Source organism: Microplitis mediator, chromosome 1 (assembly GCF_029852145.1).
Source record: "Microplitis mediator isolate UGA2020A chromosome 1, iyMicMedi2.1, whole genome shotgun sequence".
Lineage (NCBI taxonomy): Eukaryota > Metazoa > Arthropoda > Insecta > Hymenoptera > Braconidae > Microplitis > Microplitis mediator.
In genome coordinates, this window is record NC_079969.1 from 3,719,665 (window position 1) to 3,740,159 (window position 20,495).

The 20,495-nt window shown below is 30.6% G+C and overlaps 1 protein-coding gene and 1 long non-coding RNA gene across 2 annotated transcripts in view; both read left to right on the forward strand.

Moving 5' to 3' along the window:
• The window catches only part of LOC130667990 (protein sprouty-like), a 32,480-nt gene extending 18,486 nt beyond the window's left edge, over positions 1–13,994 (forward strand). Inside the window, 2 exon segments of the mRNA XM_057469961.1 lie at positions 11,960–12,142; positions 12,145–13,994. Coding sequence (XP_057325944.1) covers positions 11,960–12,142; positions 12,145–13,689 — 1,728 coding nt within the window. The 3' untranslated portion in view covers positions 13,690–13,994.
• A 2,497-nt stretch (positions 13,995–16,491) lies between these two features.
• LOC130672230 (uncharacterized) lies at positions 16,492–19,218 on the forward strand. Its single transcript, XR_008990661.1, has 3 exons — positions 16,492–16,757; positions 17,847–18,432; positions 19,091–19,218. It is a non-coding gene; the product is annotated as an uncharacterized LOC130672230 (long non-coding RNA).
• The last annotated feature ends 1,277 nt before the right edge of the window (positions 19,219–20,495 follow it).

The window sequence follows — 20,495 nt, forward strand, 5'->3', positions numbered from 1 at the left end:
TTATTTATACTTGTGAGTTGTGTGGTACAGTAACAAGTTCGATGCTGCCTAAATTTTCATCACGGAAGCTTATGTGATCTTTCAAAACATCGGCTATTTCAAATGCTATGCAGATACTGTGTAAATTTTTATGTGTTATTTAAAAATCCAGTCATATATCATTCAAACCATGATGTTAAACTTCAGATGTGAAGTTGACGAAGCTTTGTTTTGTCTAAATGTACTTCTATTCACTCGAAATCATCTCTGCTTAGTCTTGATGCTTCACTTATGTCTTTTCAGCACAGAGACTCAATTAAGGTTAAATATAATCATTTTGAACTGAGCTAACCTTTACATTGTCGATTTTTGAGGTTGGAATCAGGTTCGGCGAACTTCTTTCCACTTGTATGACTTTGATACATTCGTTCAGCCTTGGCTAAATATGGCAGGATATGAATAGTAAATTAATCGCGTGTGAATTTTGTAAAGCTATGTTTTATGCGACCAGGTCTTTTTGGACATTAGTTAGTACTTAGGTACTAGTTTCATTTGCTCACACAACTTATCAAAGATCATTCTTAATCACGGGTTGCAATTTTTGGAATTCGCTTACACTCGGTTACGACCAGAAACTTCCGACTTTGCTTCTTTCGACCTGATCATTGCGTACATGGCAGGTTCATTATAACAATGAACGACATTTGCCTATGCAACACACCGTGGAAATTTACATAACCAATAAATCCAAGTCGGTACAGTCGGTCGCTTCTGTGGCAACCTCCACGAGATGGAATTTTTAACTAAAAATCTTCTTCCGATTCCAGCCAATTCGTAGATTTTAACCGCCGAACTTCAAACAAGATACGGACTATTTTAATCCTCTGCTTTTTCCTTGGTAATATAAATTGAATATATGTTTAAAATATCTGAGGCTAAATTTTTCGATTGGGATATTTTTATAAAACTATTTGAGGCTGGTGAAGTTGGAATGAAGTTACATTAAAAGATCAAAGATGTGGGGAAGCAAATGAGGCCAGCGAAGTTATTTTGAAATTCAGAGCGGGTTCTGATGGTTAGACGAAGGTTTTACCGGGTTTCGACTTTTAAATAAGACCGAACTTTGCGAGTCGCAATATTTTATATGGAGTATTTTTTGAAAGTAAGCATAGACAGGAGATTTAATACCGAAATTAGTGAGCTTTTAAAAGTGTCGCGATGAGATAACTCAATGTTTCTTTTCTATCTGCTTAAATGTTGTTTTCCGTATCTGGACTATCGAACGGATATCCGGTTGTTGATATAGTCGGAGAATGCACGTGTTATCCAAGGTTACAAAACGACACGCTATTGCGTCACTCGGCTACTATATACATAAATAATACATTCATACTATTAATATATATTTGTTCCACTTCTTTTTTCTGAAAACAAAAAATAAAATATTCAAAATATAAATAAATAAGTATGTGATTAAATTTCACTATATATAAATTCATAAAAAATTTAATACGCTATTAAAAGTGTCTTCCTGTCCTTGAAATTATATGCATAATAATTAATTAAACTGAACTTGAAATTTAAAAAATTATTGTAAATAAAAAAATAAATAATACGTGTACCTGAAGATCCGAACGTTTTTCGCGAAACGGAAATAAAAAAACGAAATGGAAAATCAAAAATCTACTGGATCTAGATTTCCGAAATGTTTCGCATGGGTGCAAAAATGTCAGCCGGAAATTGCAGCCAGACCAAATTACCCCTTGTCACCTTTAAGCAGTCAAATTACATAAATTTTTTTAATTTTCGTTGCGCGAAAAACGTTCCGATCTTCAGGTACATAATAATACATAAAAAATATTGACTTCTTTCGTCGCCGATTGTATAATTTATTTATTTATTTATTCAGCAATAAAACCAACAGCCATAGCCAATTACAGGGTTACTTTTACATAAAAATACAAAAAAAAAAAAAAAACATATTTGCGGGCAGAAGATGTGCCTCCGAATAAAACTAAACATAATTTTTAATATTGCAATATTATATTAAACATATATATAATAATAGATTTAGCGCAGTGAAGTTACTATTTTGCCAAGTGATGCATTTGATAAGCCCGTAGGACTGTCCATTATGTCAAGCAATCGTTCTCGTTCCCAGAAACGGTTAACAAAAACAGAGATCTGAATATAATGTTATAATATAATAGGTACAAAAATGCACACTTCAAATGCTCATATTACGTTTCCGGTCATCAATTTATCTCTTAGATTGAAATTATTGTTTTACTATATGTTAGAATTCACTCTCTTATCTATACCCAAATACTGCTAAAATAATTTTTATATATTCAAATATTGGCGCCCAAAACTTGCAGTGTTGCCAAGTTCTGATATTTCTATCCGCTGTTTATTGTTATTGAAAAGTACAAATTTTGAGAACCTATATCAATTGAATCAGTTAAAAAAAACATTATCCGGGTCAAAAAAATAACAAATTTGATTTTTTTCCGTATCATCTCCGGCGCTATAAGTCAAATAGTAATTTTTTCTCAGGACTTTTTATACTTTTTCCGACTAGAGGACATCGTAATGAACAAAAAATGTTAGTATTGTGTGGAGCTATCTCCCATAGGAAAGAATTTCAAGCTACATTCTAAAAATATACTCGTTAGCGAAAAGGAAGTCAAAAATGAATGAAAAACACGTTTGGTTTTGACGCGCTGGTTAACTTGACTTACTTAGTAGCCATTGAAGTAAAAAAAGTCAAATTTCACTTGACTTTTGCTCAGTCTTAATTTTAACAAAAGTCAAATTTACGGTATTTTCTTGACCGGGCAACGTACGAATTTTAACAAAGAATCTAAAAACTGGTTCCTAAACATAGGTTCAATCATGCCTTTACCTGATAAATTTTGATGTATTTACGTTCATTTGAACGAAAAATTCGTATTTCCTTAACTTAACAAGGCGCCTACAATACTATCAGTGCAATTACGTCAAGTTCGTTTGAAAATTATGTTCAGAAGTGAACTATCCTAAACGTGTTATGTGAATACATTGTTGCCAGTTCAGCATAAATGGATACCGTAACATCCGACTGATATTTTTGATCGAAGTAGAGAAAAATTCAAAATCTGTTGCACTAAATTTGAACAATACTGTTTTGAATTACGTTCTTTTCTGTAAAATTTGTTCTTCTATAAGCAAATACGCGTACTGGGATCATAATTTTACGAAAAATACAGAACAGTCTTCGAAATCAAACACTTGAGTTCGATAATGTCTGTTTCCTGGCAATAATTATTTTTTTATTTGAATACTTTGAGCAGTAATTCATAAAAATTGAAAAAAAAATTTAAAAGAGTATATATTACTCACGATAAAATTAATTTATGCATCTACCTTCAAGTCGTGTAAAGTAAATATGTCTGCGTATAGTATGTTTATAGCAAGTTTTTATGTCTGTGTGTTTAAGTTCACGTGTGAGTATTTATATGTAGTGTGACTAAAGTAAGAAAGAGAGGGTATGAATGAACGTGAGTATATGAGGAAGCGAGACAATAGAGGAAACGTGAGTAAATGAGATAGAGATATTCATGAATGAATTTTGCGTGACAAAGATAGGAACTATGAGTGAAATAAATATAGAAACAAGTTAAGAACCAGAATAATTGATGATGTAAAACGACTAAGAAGAGAAAATACGGATCGTTGTTTCAGGATTTTCGGAAGGAATTATTTATCTAATAGGAAATGATTTTATGAGGCTCGTCATTCTTCTCAATATTCAAGTTCGCAATTTAAAAAATTTTGAAAACAGTTGACTCTGCCCAGCCCTGAACCTTCTGATGTTTCCGAGCTCGAAAATTTAAATCAAAAATTGATTTATTAACAAATTGGTTTTTTTCAAATTTTCATTGGTTTGTTTCTGTAAATGTCTTCTAAAAAACTCAAAAAGTCATTAAATTTTCATTCTTTGGTTCAAATTTTGATACCCAAGAACCCCGATGAGATCCGGGTCAAAAATTAACTCAAATTTGACTTTTTTGACTGAAGCTAAAGTGGCCTGAGCCATAACCGGATACAATATTTCATGTAAAATGAAATTTCGGGTGATTGAACAAATTTCGATCCCTATTTTGACACATATGGATTGTTGACATCCTTTTGCCCCATAATTTTTTCAATAGCCCACTAGTAGATTTCCTGAAGTTTTCCGCATTTTCTTTACCATCCATTTATTCCGTATTCTAATTTTTTCTGCGTGCATACAAACGGAACTTTATAAGTACAGAGATAATTTAGTGACTAATTTCGAACATTTAATAATTGATCAGTAATTTCTGTACTTAAACTCCACAAGTTGGATGAATTTTTAATCAAAAATAGGAAAAATTATGTAAAGTACAGCTTATATTATTATACTAACGCAGAATACTACAATGCAAGTTAAAGATGGAGAAAAAGTAGACGATGAAAAAGAAGGCAGTCGACCTTCCTGGGGGCCTTGCTACATGTAACAGACCTAAAAACATCGGCTCTTTTCGTATTCCGCCTTTTTAACGGAGTAAAAGACTTAGACTCTGACGCGCCTGCGACCCCATATATATATATACACATATATACATACATATATACTACATATAGTTTTTTTACCATCCTCTTTTTTTAAATTCTCATTCTTCCTTTCTCACTTTACCGGATGAGAGCGTTTGAGTCTCAGTGATGAATTTGAATCTTCAAGAGTAGGAATTAAAAAATTTCTGTTTAAATGGATGTTTAATGTATTATTTTATTAACATATACTTTATACTTAATTATTGAAAATCAATTGATGCATAAGCTGAAAAAAATGCTGCTATCATCAGTTTATAAATATATATTAGAATGAAGCATATGGAGAGTATGTTATCGTGACGGGTTATCAGCAATCGATTATGTTAATTTAAATAATTTATTACGTATATTATAGTGGTCGAAAACGTTTTGTTTTATCTCACCTCCTTAAAAGTTTGTATTTAATGAAATTTTGTTTCCTAAATAAAGAATTTTTTAGCACAAGTTTTGGATCACGTGACCGCGAGATTAAAGTAATCCGTAAAATTCTTCAGTATAAACGACAGTAAATTCTTATTTTTTTGTGTCTTGATCACAGAATACTGTTAACAACAATTCAAATGTTCTTTCAATGATTTTTTAATTTACGTCTTCTACTGTTTCAAATTTTGATTAATAGTACAGATTAACTACAAGGTGCCGTAAATCTACAGCTGTAATAGGAAAAAGACCCTGATTAAACAACTGAATTCGATCGAATTAAACAGAATTAAATTTTTAATTCTATTGAATTCAGATAAATTCTGTTAATTCGGTACCTAACTTAAAAATGAATTCTGTCTAATTCGGCAGGAAAACCAGAATTTGTTCGAATTAAAACGAATTTAAATAATTCTATTCGGTTTAATTCTGATTAATTCGAAATTAATTCTCCAATTTCTGGTTCTGGATCCGAATTAAACTGAATTAAAACGAATTTTAAATTTTTAAATCGGTTTTATTCTGTTTAATTCAAATTCAAATTTTCAATTCAGTTGAATTCTGTTTTTGCAGAATTCGACAGAATATAACAGAATTAAAATTTTTAATTCGGTCGAATTCAGTTGTTTAATCAGGGGACCGAAAGTTCCTTTCAATCTGACAGAAATTCGCGAAAAAAATTTTGAATGAGCAAAACTTAACCTCCAAATTGACTACAAGTTACCGGAAACTATTTTGAACCATCAAATTTTTGCAGCCATCTTGTCGATTTTAGATTTCCGTCAACTTGTGATCAAAATCGCTATTAGGTTATTTTTTATTTGATAAAAAATAATAATATATTGTTTAAAATTCCAAACTTTGCTACAGTGTTTTACGAGCATTAATTTGTCGTCTCAATAATTCGTCTCTAGAAAGATCTGCAGAGATATTAAAATCGAGTAGTCTTTAGGTTTTTAAAAATATAATTTTTGACTACCTATTAAGTTAGAGTCTAAATTAAAGTAAACAACAATTTTTGTAAAATAGCAAATCATAAATCAGCTTAGAAATTAGATTATACAGTAAGAATTAAATCGTCTATTAATATTCCTTCACAAATTGTGACTAGATAATAAAATTACTCTTGTAAAAAACTATATTAGGGTACAAAATTGCCATTTGGCCTGTGCCTGGCATAAAAATTAATAAATAAATAAAAAAAGATACGAAATTTGAAATTACTGTCATATATTTAAAAAACGGAAGTTAGTTTACATCCCTTATTATCTTAAAGTTCATTGTCACTAGATATAATCTTAAAAACAAAGAGAGCATGAGGGTAAAAAACTCGTGATGCCTTCGCGAGCAGCATCCGGTATCAAGAAGTGAAGTAAAGAATCAAACGGTATTAATAATATTCACGTCATATGTGTATATAGTTTATATTATATATAAGAATCAGTATATAAAAATAGTAGTAAAGTATAGTTTTAAAAGTAACGTTTCCTCTAGATTGCTACGAAATTTGAATTTTTTTAATCCTCTAATAAATTAGGGAAAAAAAATAATGAATATGATGATTTTTCTTTAACAAGAAAAAGTAATAGCGTCATATTAAGCGCGTGATGTTTTCCATTCAATCGAAACTTCAATGATAGCGTCGATCCATTCATAAAAAGCTTGAGGCATAAAGTCAACCGTCTCTCTAACACCGCAAGATGTCGTCTCTGTTACTCACTCCCACCATTTAATCATTCCCTCTCTTAATTTCCTCTCACACTGGACTCTTGTTCTTTCACAGTCATATGTTATCTTTGTCTACTACAGGTTTTGCGTAGGCATGTCATCCCTACCAAAAAATAACCCCCACCCATCAGCTTTCCAACGAACAATCAACGAGTTTAGTCGTATCCGCAAGCCAATTCAGTCGTAAGCCGGCTATTGATGCGCGCGCATTGTTTAACATTGCCCGGGAAATTCAAATTTTCAAAATTCTTAATTATCTATAAAATGTCACTTTTACTATTCATTAGTTAATTTCTGTGGTTAAAACAAGAAAAAGTTTATAAATCAACAGTTACTTCAAGAAAATTAATAAATTAAGACAAAATATTGTTTTGAGCTATGATCCGTAGTTTTTTTTTTTACAAATATAATACTTATGGTTGACTGTTACTTGATAAATAGTGAATAAATTGGTGTTAATTTTGTGAAATTGTATAATAAATCGTAATAATAATCATACTAATGATAATAAAAGTGATATTATCATGTGGATAATTCCGTTATATTAAATAGTGAAATATTTTTATTGGAGTATTCTGATGGATCGCCGGTTTTTAAACCGGTGAAGGTGATTTGCAGTACTGGAGACGAACACGATTATTTTAGGGGAAGGACAACGTCCTGCTGGTACTTGAATTTTATTTTTACCGTTTGTTTAATTAATATTAATTGTTCGACGATGAAAAATAAAATTAATGGGAAACAAATAGAGGTAGAAAAAATGATACTGCAACAATAAGCATTAAAAATATTGACGTCGGTCATTATCTATTATATTTTATTTTGTTTTTCTATATATATTATCATCGTTTAATGTAATAGTGACTTGAATGTATGTGACTTTAAGCACTCGCGCAGTAAAAGATGATAACTATACATTCCATTCGTCAGAAGCTGAATGGTTTGCTTGTTTTAGCCGCAGACAACGAGTGTAGTCAATGATATATATATATATATATATAGTGTACCGGAACAAATAATCATATATTTATAAAATAAAAATAATCATCAAGGGTCTAGTAATTTTAGTTTTTTTTTTAAACAAAACCTATGACCGCAAAATTAAGAACGAGACTCGATGGATTGATCTGTAATCTAGTGATCTACGGTTTTGTTTTTTGAAAATGTTCACTTTTGTAAGAGAAAAACGTGGGCAAAGTTGCTATTTAACGCGCAAGTGCGACAAGGATAGTTCCGTTTGTCGACGAGTGTGACAGAGATAAAAGTTCGAACTCCGTTTAAATTCAATAATTCATAGTTTGCATTCATTGTTTTTTTCTGTAGTTCCATACAAAGTAAAAAAATATATTTATTATGATATAAAAAGTATATTAATAGGTAAAAAAAAGTTGTTAATTTTTACAAGTATTTTTTACATTAAAATATACAAGGATACTTCAGAAGTGGGACTCCGAGTGATTCGCTATAGTTAGTAAAATGTCTACAGTCTCGAAATAAAGCGTAGGTGCTCAAAGTGGGCGCCTGAGGCATCGCGACGCCCACGAAAGGCGCCCACTGCACGATATCGTGTGTGATGTATAATGATCTGTTGGCTGAATTTTAAACAATACGACTAAAAAGATATTCAAACACTTTAAGACATTAAAAATCGAACGAATCATTACACAAAAAATAAGTAATCATCTTAAAAAATAATATTTTAAATTTTGAGTCTGATAATTATTCCGGTTAATATTTATATACAAGTATTTATTTTTCTTGTTATTTATGGACGAATTGATATACATATCTGTTTACTTCTTACGTCGAGAAAGTTTCAAAGTATCACAGAAAATTTTGCGACCGATCATATTATAAAATTCATCTTTAGCTTCGACTTTTTGGTGACTTTATTCGGACGATTTAAAATTTGGTTATTTCGCGCTAATTATTCTCATTTATATTTACACTAGTTCCCTATAGTATACGAAATACAAATCGCTCTTTTAGAGAATGAAAATATGGGTATTCTTATAACGGGGTTTAGACTCGAACGCTGTCATTTAGTAGGGGAACCCTAGTTCTGAGAATTTTTTTCACTGCAGTCTGAACTTAGTCCTGTAACGAAATTAGACTATAAATGTATATACAGATATAACTAATTTTGACTGTTTCAAAATTTGGTCAAAGTATTATTTATTTATTAAGGCCATGGTCGAGACTCCTTGCGGCCCTTCAATGTAATACAAATTTTTATAAGTGTATAGAATAATATTCAACAAAATATAATTAACAATTATTAAATGACGTTAGCTATAACATTCTATCATAAATTCACTCAACATAAACTCATAACAAGCTTGACGGAAAATTTGAAAATTAGGCTGTGACGTAGTGTTCAGGTAATTGATTCCATGCTCTGACTGCACTAACTATGAAAGATTTATCATATAAAGTAATGAATGTATCAAAGATAATTTGTTTTCAAAATTAGAGTTCAAATTTAGACAAAAATTGCAGTGTCGCTTATGAAGTTGAACAACTAGCGCCAGTGGGATTTTTTACAATGATTCTTATAAAAGATATGTCTATAGCATGATTTGAAACTATGTTTTATAAATCTCACTGTAAAAAGACACTCTAGCGCTTTTTGGTTCGTGTTACTAGGACTGTAAATTTTATGTTAAATTTTCTTCATATATTTATACTCGAAATATGTATTTTCACACGAGTATTCTTTAAGCCGAAATCTTTACGACTTCCGAAAACAGAGAAGTATTCAATTAAAGAAAACCGTTGACATTGTTACCCCAAAGTTCTTCAAATTTGTTCCGTTTTTAAACCAGACCCTTGAAATTTCAAAAAATTTCTCACTACCTGGGAACGTTACTTGCAACTCAGTTTAGTTGTGTGCGTGGGTAGCAGCTAGAATATATTTCAGTACGCAGTAGAGAAATAATTGAATTATCAAAGTCAATGAACCCTTCAGCACTCGCATGTTTTTCTTGCGCTGCAGCAGCATTCTATGAGTTGAATAGTAACTTGTCAGTAAAATTCTCATAACGGGAGTGTTGACGGGTTAATCAATTAGTTATTATTTCTATTCAATAGTAATGATAAAAATGATTCCCGGAAGTATTCCCGGGTCAAAAACTAACTCAAATTTGACTTTTTGGACTAAAATGGATACTAAGTTGGCCAAATTAGCCAAAAGCATTTCAAAAATGGATGAACACGTTTGAATTTTACTAGTTTTCGATCAATTTGATATTTAGTATCCATTCAAGTCAAAAAAGTCTCAGGTTGATAACAATTGGAAGCTTCTTTTATTAACCAATTGAATGCTTACTTTTCAATTATATATTCAAAATCCTTATTTACTTGCGTTCATTGATATAAGTTAATTTTGTACTTATTCCTCATGTATACACACGCTAATACATGCGCACACTTATACACCTTTTGATAATTAAAGCCCCCGGCTGAGCCGTAAAATTATGACCCGTTTCGAAAGGCATAAAACTTCGCGAATTTCCTGTCATAGAAAATGGTTACTGCTTTTAATTTTGAAAATGACATCTTCATTTCAAAAACTGTCTAACGAAATCTGACAGCAAAAGTAATAAAAATTACAAAAGATTGTTTTTAATTTAAATAATAATTAAAATCTTTATCACTTTTGCAAAGAGAGAAAGTAGACGGAACGAAAAAATAAAATTTAAAGAAGTGAAAATGAATAAAAAAGAAAACAAAGGAAAAGAATAAGAAGGAAGGAGACCCTTGAGGGCCCGGCTCATTTACCTGTTCGGTATACAATAAAAAGGGGATCCCTGGAAACGGTATCGGTACATGAACACAACCATCTGTCCCTCTTGTGTGAAATATCTCCCGTCCTATCCACCTCTCCGGTTATAACCACATCTTCTCTTTCTATTAGCCACACATCTGCCCAAATTCTTAAGAAGTCCTCATTCAAGCCATGGACACTGACTTTACCTGAGTCTTTATTTTGCTGCCATGAATTCTCATATATACATATATACATATACTATGGGTCTATATAATAGTATATATATATAGGTATAGGAAGCGAGCCAGACTAAAAAAGGATCTCCTTTTTCGAGGCGCATTCCTATTCTTTTATATGCATAGACTACTTCCTTTATTCTTTTTTCAATGTTCTTTTCATTTTCGAGAATTATTGGCAATATTGTTTCTGTAGTTCTTTTTTTTCTGATGTTAATTCTCTGAATTCGATTTCACCGGAAAAAAATGCCATTCGGCAGTCAGAACAAAAGGTAGACTTCCCGAAAAGTAACAAATTTTGAACCCTCTTGAGATATGTAAAAATTAATGAAACGAACTATAGTTTTTTTTCATCTTCAAGGTTTTTTTCATAGAACACTTGAAAAAGTTAAGGTTTTTATCGAAAAGCTAAGAAAACGGCGCTCGGAAGTAAATTTCGATAAGATAACCTATGAATTTGGTGAAAACTGAATATTTAATAAAATTTTAAACTACAATGCGATGTACACATTGTATTTAAAATAGAATAGTTCACGCAAGTTTCTCTTTGAAATGTACAATAATAGATGTGCACAGCGTTGAGCCGAAAATAATCGTGGGGGTCACAATAATAGAATATATATCGGGGCCGCCGAAACGTAATATAAAAAATCTTCAAATTTTGATCTTAACGTGGAATTTATATTGAAACACTTTATTGTGATATTTATCACTTAAGTCGACTTTGGTCATTCATTATGAATCATGTCACCCAACAGATGGGATCAACTCTTTTGAATCGCAGAAGAAACTTCAAAATTCACTATTTACATAGAAACCCGCCATTTTTTCAAAATAATTTTATCAAAACTACTGATGAAGTAGAGGGTAACCCGGGTCAGAAAATTTGATCTGATTCTAGTAAAATTGGATCGTATTTGGACTAATTGGTCAGTTTTTGAATTCTTATAAAAATTTTAAGCTGTTTTTCATCTAAAGATGATCAGAAACAGACGTATCTAAACAATAGGCAAAAAAAGTTTGATTTTGATCTAGAGCCGACCAAAACCAAACTAAAAATCATTGAAATCATGTCTGAAAATAGTACAGACAAAACTCGATTAAAATTCACGTTTATTGTCTGTTCCAAACTGGGCAAAAAAATGAACTATTTTTTCAAAAGAATACAAAAGACCGAAAATGAAAAATTTGTTCTTGTTTGTTACAGGTGGGGATGAAGTGCGTGTTGCAAAGGCGGGAAACAACCGTGAGGACACAATCTCAAATGGAACGACATCGACACCTACGCTATCAGCACCACCACCACGTACAGGCTGGGCAGTGCGTACTCCAACAGGGCTTACATCATCCTCAACAACGGCAACGTCATCACCATTATCAGTCTCGTCACTATCAACTTCATCATCTTCGTCATCAACCTCATCATTACAAGGAGTCCAAAGATCAGAATGGGTTGACCGTGCAGCTGCACTGTCATCATCATCATCACCATCAGTTCGTTCAGCGAATTCCGTCGTTCGGCAACAAGTATCATCATCATCATCAACTATTCACGAACAACCACCCCAGGTATCAAGTGTCAGTGGAGCAAATTCATCAACACTTACAACGCCAGTGCTTACAACAAATCACACTGCCCAATCAAATGGGCGTTGGCCTGAACGTTTAGATCTAAGGTTACCACCGATGTCAAGTCAAAATGGGCCGTTATCACGGCCACCGTCATCTGCCTCAAGTGGAGGTGGTACATCACCATCTACTAGTAATTTACCAGCACGTGTTCATGGTCACGACCATACACGTCCATTGCCACCACCACGATTACCCGAAACAATATCGACGATAGCCCCGCTGACGGCGCCGTTAACGCCTTTGTCAACCTCAAGCAGTTTTCGTATGAACTCACGTTTTCCGTCGATGAATACAACACCAACTACTGCAAGTTCCGGTGATAGTAGTACACAATTGCGTAATGATCGCACATTAGGTGAAGTTACATTAACAGTTCCACGACCGGATATCGAACGTATCGTAAACGAATACGTCGAGACTCCGTTTCGACAGCCGTCAAATCATAAATGCTTGAAGAATGAAAGGAGACTACAGCAAAACCAACCTCATCACCATCATCATCATCATCATCTGCCACAGCAATCGCAGCAGCGCCAACCCCAGCAACAGCAGCAACTACCGCAGAATCAGCAATTACTCAATGAGCAACAACAGACTAATCAACAATCGTCTCATGAGCAGCAACGACAGCATCAGCAGATCCATGAGCACAAAAACGTTGAAGCTCGGACTGCACGACGTCATCAAAGCAACCTGCTGCAATCATCAGCAAGCCAACATCAGCCGGTAACTAAACAACCGGTGTCATTTACGAAGGAACCAGCTAATACAGGTTCTGGATCTTTAGGGCGACCTAATGACACTAGTCTATCGATAATGTGTGATTATTGTGGCAAGTGTAGGTGTGAATCATGCCGTGAACCTCCGCCATTACCGAGCCGATGGTTATGTAACAATTCTTGCTTTTGTTCAGCAGAAACGGCATTAGACTATGCGTCGTGTTTATGTTGTGTTAAGGGACTATTCTATCATTGTGGTGACGCAAATGGTAACAGTGATTCGGAAGCTGGTGGTAGTTGTGCTGACGAACCGTGTTCATGTGTTGGGTCACGTAAAACGGCACGGTGGACATGTCTTGCTGCATTGACTATGGTATTGCCATGCCTATTATGCTATTGGCCTTTAAAAGGATGCGTAAAGGTATGTGAAGCCTGTTATGCACGACATGCTGCACAAGGGTGTAAATGTGATCCGACGACAGTTGGTCGTTCATTTGGTGGGCCACCAGGTGCGTTAATGGTATCCAGAGATTCTCGTGATCCGGAAAAACGACTATTGGATCCTATTACACCAGATTTATCGTAGTACTAGCAATAATAACAATTTAAATAATAATAATGATAATAATAATAATAATAATAATAATAATAATAATAATAATAATAATAATAATAATAATAATAATAATAATAGTTATAATTCTAATAATGATTATATTGATCATAGTAATAGTATTGGTAACCACAATAATAAAAATAAAAATAATAATACCAATAATATAAATATTAATAATCCTAAAAGTAATGGTAATAATAATAATAATAAAGGAAACAATAATTAGAATTATACTGATAACAATACCAATAATAGCAGTTAGAATAATTAAAATAATCATGTCAAAAACTGAAATAATAATAATAATGATAATACTCATTATTAGAAATTACTAAGATAATTTTTATAATTATGACTAATACTTTTTTAACATAATTTTTATCATTATTATTATTATTATTATTATTATTATTGTTATTACTATACTTATGATTATTATTATTATTATTATTAGTGTTATTATTACTATTACTGTTATTATTATTATTATTATTATTATTATTATTATTATTATTATTATTATTATTATTATTATTATTATTATTATTATTATTATAATTACTATTACTATTAGTGTTATTATTACTATTATTATTGTTATTATTATTATTATTATTATTATTATCATTATTATTATTATTATTATTCTTATTATTATTACTATTATTATTAATATTAATATTATTGTTATTATTGTTGTAGTAATTACTATAATGAAAACTATTATTATTATCATTATAATTATCATAACCAATTGCGTATACGCGAGTAATTAAAATAACTAATAATACTAAATTTAATGAATGAACTAATTGATAATAAAACTAAAGTTTTACCAAAGTGACTAGTGGAGTTTATTGTCATTACATAATTATAAATCATTCACATGAATAAATAAACAGCTACGTTGTATTAGAGTTGCATTTAATGGTTAAAAATTTTTTAATAGTTTCATTCATATAAACAATGAAATTTTATCATTTTCTTTATCATTCAAACAATCAATGTAAAAAGGTGTAATTATAACCAGCGTTTATTATTTAATGTACAATTACAATTATATAAAAAAAAATAAAAAAAAAAAAAAAAAAACAGTAAGCGAATTAATAAACGAAAGTATGATCATTTTTTCACGTACAAAAATTTAAACGATTTAGAAATAATAATAATAATAATAATAATAATAATAATAATAATAACAGTAATAATAATAATGGAAATATTTATAACAATAATTATAATAGTAATAATAATATTAATAATAATAATAATAAAAATAATAATAATAATAATAATAATAATAATAATAATAATAATAATAATAACAATAATGCAATTATATAAAATAAATATTAATTAATCAGTAAATAAATTATTGATTTACGATACAATGGATTAATTGTACTAACCATATTGTAAATTACATTTGTATAAAGAAAGAAGCAAACTTTTTTTACAGTTTATTTATTCATGAACAAAATAATAATTATAATGTTAATAAGAAAAAAAAATGATAACAATAAAAAATAAAAATAATAATAATTAATAGCTAAAAAAAAAAATGGTCGCGTTTTATTCTTGGTAGGTCGGAATTCGAAAAAAGTCAGGTTTTTTTATCACCATGTTTCATAATAGTCGGTAAATGATGAAAAAACTACATAATTAATAATTAAAATTATAAATCGATATAATAATTGGAAAAAAGTGCCGGGTGGTTTTGACTTTTTATTTAATTTTCTTTCCAGTATTATCTAGTCTTGAATGTTTTATCAATTACGGAAAACTATTATCTATATATATATATATATATATATATATTTATATATATACATATATATGTTTAAATAAATCATGTATTTATTATTTTTTTGTTTTAATTAATATATAAAATAACAATAAAAAATAATTAAAAAAATATATATTATAATACTTTTTTTTAATTTAATTATTATTTTGTTTGCTATTAGTATACGTGGTATCGCCATTTTTCTTTCCTGTAACATTATTTTTTTCTACAATTATTATTAATGAGGAAGAAAGGGCGAGAAAAAGCGAGAGAGCGAGAGAGAGAGAGAGAGAAAGAAAACTATTATAATCGTACAATTTTTTTTGTTAGAGACATATTTATAACGGATTAATTTAATAAATTATTCGTAATTATGTGGAGGGGAAGACGGAATTTAAAAATTTAGAGGTTAATTTAAACTGTTATTTGAATGGATGGATGTAAAAGGGATGAAATAAAAATCCCGGGATGAGAGTGAGTGAATAATTATTAAAACTATACTTTGTATGATTTAATCAAAACAAAATGGCGGTCACGTAGTTGAACAAACAATTCAAGCCAAATGTAGAAATAAAGTAAAGCTTGATACAAAAATAAAATAGAGTGAAAACAATTTTTAGAATAGTTATTAAATCACTTATTCATTAATGTGTATGATTTGTATTCGCTTAAAGATACAATATGTCATTTAATGATTAATCATTCGATCATTGTCAGTTAATCGGTAGAAAAATGTTAGAGAACGGACTCGCCGAAGTAATCATTGATAATTATTATTATTATATTGATAAAATCATCTAGAATATGTGGAAAAATAGTTTCATGACAGAATGCACATAAAAACCACCCCCTTCACGTATTTAACTATAAGTCTACACGCTCTGTATATGTCTTGTAAATATATATTTGAAAAAAAAATACAATCTTTGTTTTCATTTTTTTTATAACCTCAAAATTTGTGTTTAATATGGCGACCATAAATTAAGGCGGCTTTCAAATTGCCCGCATTTTATTAGTGATGTAAGACAAAGAAATTTTCTGGATTGACCAGCGGTCATTTTTTGACTTTGACTGCAGTTCCCGCCAAAATGGATTTTGAGGAGAAAATTATTTTACAACGAAATTGACCGAAAAAATTTATGATGACGTCAGTAAACTTTTGTGATCTGACTGAGCGTAAACATTATGGTCATTTCGCATCACTACATTTCATTGAAAAAAAAGTGATTCCTTTCGTGGAAAGGTAACGTTGGTATGTATGGAATTTATGTTCTCTTTAAAAGTTCACATAGCTTTCTTACGCAGAAAAAAAAAAATTTTCTTGGTGGAAGAAAAATTTTCTTGGGGCGAGGAAACATTTTCTTTATGATCCTGAAGTTAGCAGACAGTTAAAAATTTTTGAATTTTTGTTTGAACAACTTAATTTAAAAAAAAAATAAAAATATGCACATGTAGAAAATTTAATTCACTATAGGTGCAATTTTTTCAAATATTTTTTTTTTAATAATTTATTGTTTAAAAAAAAATCCAAAAGTTATTGGGCGTCGGCTAACTTCAGTGTCATTTTTCTTTGAGCGGAAACAAATTTCTTGCATCAATAAATTTTTTCTTTTCTTAAGAAGTTTTAATTTTCAATTCATAATACAAAAAAATTTCTTAAAGCAAACATAAATTTTCTTAGGTCAAGTAAAAATTTTTTTGGATCAAAGAAAAAATTCTTGCTTCAAGAAATTTTTTCTAGTGCTAAGAAAATTTTTATTTTCAATTCTTGATACAAAAAAATTTTTTGAGTCAAGTAAAAATTTTCTTGGATCAAAAACTAATTTCTTGCATCAAGAAATTTTTTCTAGTCCTAAGAAAATTTTTATTTTCAATTCTTAGTACAAAAAAATTTCTTGGGTCAAGTAAAAATTTTCTTGGATCATAGAAAAATTTCTTGCATCAATAAATTTTTTCTAGTCCTAAGAAAATTTTTATTTTCAATTCTTAGTACAAAAAAATTTCTTGGGTCAAGTAAAAATTTTCTTGGATCAAAGACTAATTTCTTGCATCAAGAAACTTTTTCTAGTCCTAAGAAAATTTTTATTTTCAATTCTTGATACAAAAAAATTTTTTGAGTCAAGTAAAAATTATCTTGGATCAAATACAAATTTCTTGCATCAAGAAACTTTTTCTAGTCCGAAGAAAATTTTTATTTTCAATTCTTAAGACAAAAAGATTTCTTGGGTCAAGTAAAAATTTTTTCTCACAATGAAATTATTTTTTTCTGTGTATGTATGTACCCACTGTTAAAAAGAGAGTTTAATTTACTTGATTCAAACTTATACTTCAACTTCAATAGCAGAATGAAATGATCGAGGTCGTCGAACCAAAGTTACCCCCCACTCCAGTAAAACCTTTCCCTACTGAATCGTTTACTCTCGACTGAATTCATTCACTTCATACAATTCCACAGAGTATTTCTAGTCCTCCGTTTTCTCTAATAATCAATAGCTTTAAAAAAAACTACTCTGTGAAAATTAAAAATAAATAGGGCAGAAGCTGATAAAAAACAGTTTTATTAAAAGGGTCAACGCTCAGAGAACGGATATGGCATAGCTCATTCACCAGCGTATCACAACTTCAATGTAGAGAGGGAGAGATTCATTGATTTAGGGTTCACGGGAGGAATTGATGGGCATAAGGGGAATACGAGGGATTCGTAATAAACTCGCGGGTGTTGTGTGAAGTAAAAAGGGTGGAAGGAGAAGAAGGAGGCGAGTGATAAACGACTGAGCAAAAAGTTTTCATAGGAGGAGAAGGCATTAATGGAGTAGGGGAATTTCGTGATTGCAACGGTAGGGAATAAGTTAAGTGGGACCACCGGAAACGCCAGTTAGCTGAGTGAGCCGCATCCGCTTAAATCTACACTTCACAACTAATGTAATGTAAGTTAAGGGGGATCTTCAATACTCTAGATCATACGCGCTATGTAATCAATTCATACTTCACAGTAAAATTATTTATATGGAGTGAAAAAATTAATTAAAAAAAAATTTCCGTTAATAATTTAATTTTTACATCCGATGTAAAAAGAGCGGTATTAAAAATGAACTCAATTTAACACCATGTGGTGTTCAAATTAAAGATACCGGTGTAGGTGGTGTAATTTCGCGTGTTAAGTCGGTGTAAAAAAATTCCATGTATAGAAATTAGAAAAAAAGTGGGCATATGTGGAGCGTTCCACACCAAATCGTACACCATTTAGCTTCTGCACCTCGGATTTTTTTGAAACTTTTTTATCTTTTAGTATAGATTGAAAGAGGCTTTCATGATTTTTTTCAAATTTTTCACTCCAACCGTGTTCGAGATATCGAATTTTGAAAAATGAAGAGATTTTTTTTTCAAACGCCTATAACTTCGCGAAAAGTGGTTTAAATAAAATTTTCAAAGAAACAAAAAATGTTCGTTTTTAGACATCTTTTCAGTAAAAAATATCAAAAAATTTTTCAAAAAATCGCGCTTCTATTGAAATTTTAACTTTTAAGTATAAATTGTCGATTTACAAAAAACACGTACTGATCGATTTTCCTCATAATTTTTCAGCAAACTGTCACCTATTCTACAACTTTTCCAACTATGCTTATAATGGGATAACGATGGGACCTATTTTTTAAATTTCATATTCCAGTTTTTTTTTTAAAGAAAAATGTCCAAAAAAATATCATGCTCAGGATTTGATATTAATAATTATCTGAAACAAAAATATCATCAAAATTTTCAAATTTTATTTCCACAGAAAAATTATTATTAATTAATTAATATATTATTTTGCTACGTACTTATTTTATGTTTTATGTAATTTATTTAAAAATTACACAATTTCACCCCCACCATTTCAATCACCAATAATATAATTAATTAATAAAAATTAATTACTTAAGTAAAATATTTTCACCACCGAAAAATATTTTAACACCGGGAAAGAATATTTACACCGATGGCAGTTATTTTAACACCGCTTTCAGCGTTTAAATTTAACACCTACACCGACTGGACTTAGCCGGTTTTTTTACGGTGTATAATCTTGTGAAAAATTAACAATTTTCATAGCAGGCTGGTGAAAACGTTGCCAAGATTAATAAATACAGCCGATTCCCACGCAATAATTCCCCATACCTTAACAACTATGTTATCCCTTCTTATTCCATCATTATCTCCTTTATTCTTAGCAGTATACATCAGAAACTTTATCATTAGTCGCTTCTCTGACCTCTCAATTTGTTTTCCTCTTCTATATAGATCATCTTCTTATCCTGCTCTCTTTTTGCCTTGCCATATTTTTTTCTTCTCTTTTCTTTGCTCACTTTTTCTCTGTTTAAAACGCCTTGATGCATAGTGTAAACGAACCCAAAGCAGATTACACCGGAAATCCTCTTCCTAGACATTGGAATTCGACCTCTACGTTATCGAGACTATAGTAGTTATATTCTCTCTCTTTTTTTCCCTCTCTCTCTTGTTCCTTTTTATTGTAATCCTCTTTCTTCTATTACTTCTCTCGATATTCTCGCGCACGTATTTTTCACCGCAACACAGGTCTCAGTCTCACTTCGGAGCTTTAAAATAAGACGGCAGTATATCGAATAAAAAATAAAATAACTGGCCCGAGAAATAGTAGAAAATGGAGATAAATTATAAATTAAATATAAACAAAAAAAAGGATTAATAGAATGAAATAAATAAATAAAAGAAGGAAATAAAAATAAAGAAAGAGAAGAGTAATATGCTGACAAATGGGACGTGGTAGTTATTAAGTAGCGGATGCGATGGGCTCGGAATAAGAAGAAAGAAACATAAACGGCTGGTCGTAGTGTATGTCACGTGACCGGAAGTGCACTCGGCGCGTAACCGAATGGGTCTGGGTTCGATTCCCACTTCGGACTTTCCGAATTATTTATTTTGAAATATTATCTTTTAAAATCTGTACTTTTATTATTGCAGAGTTTCGTTA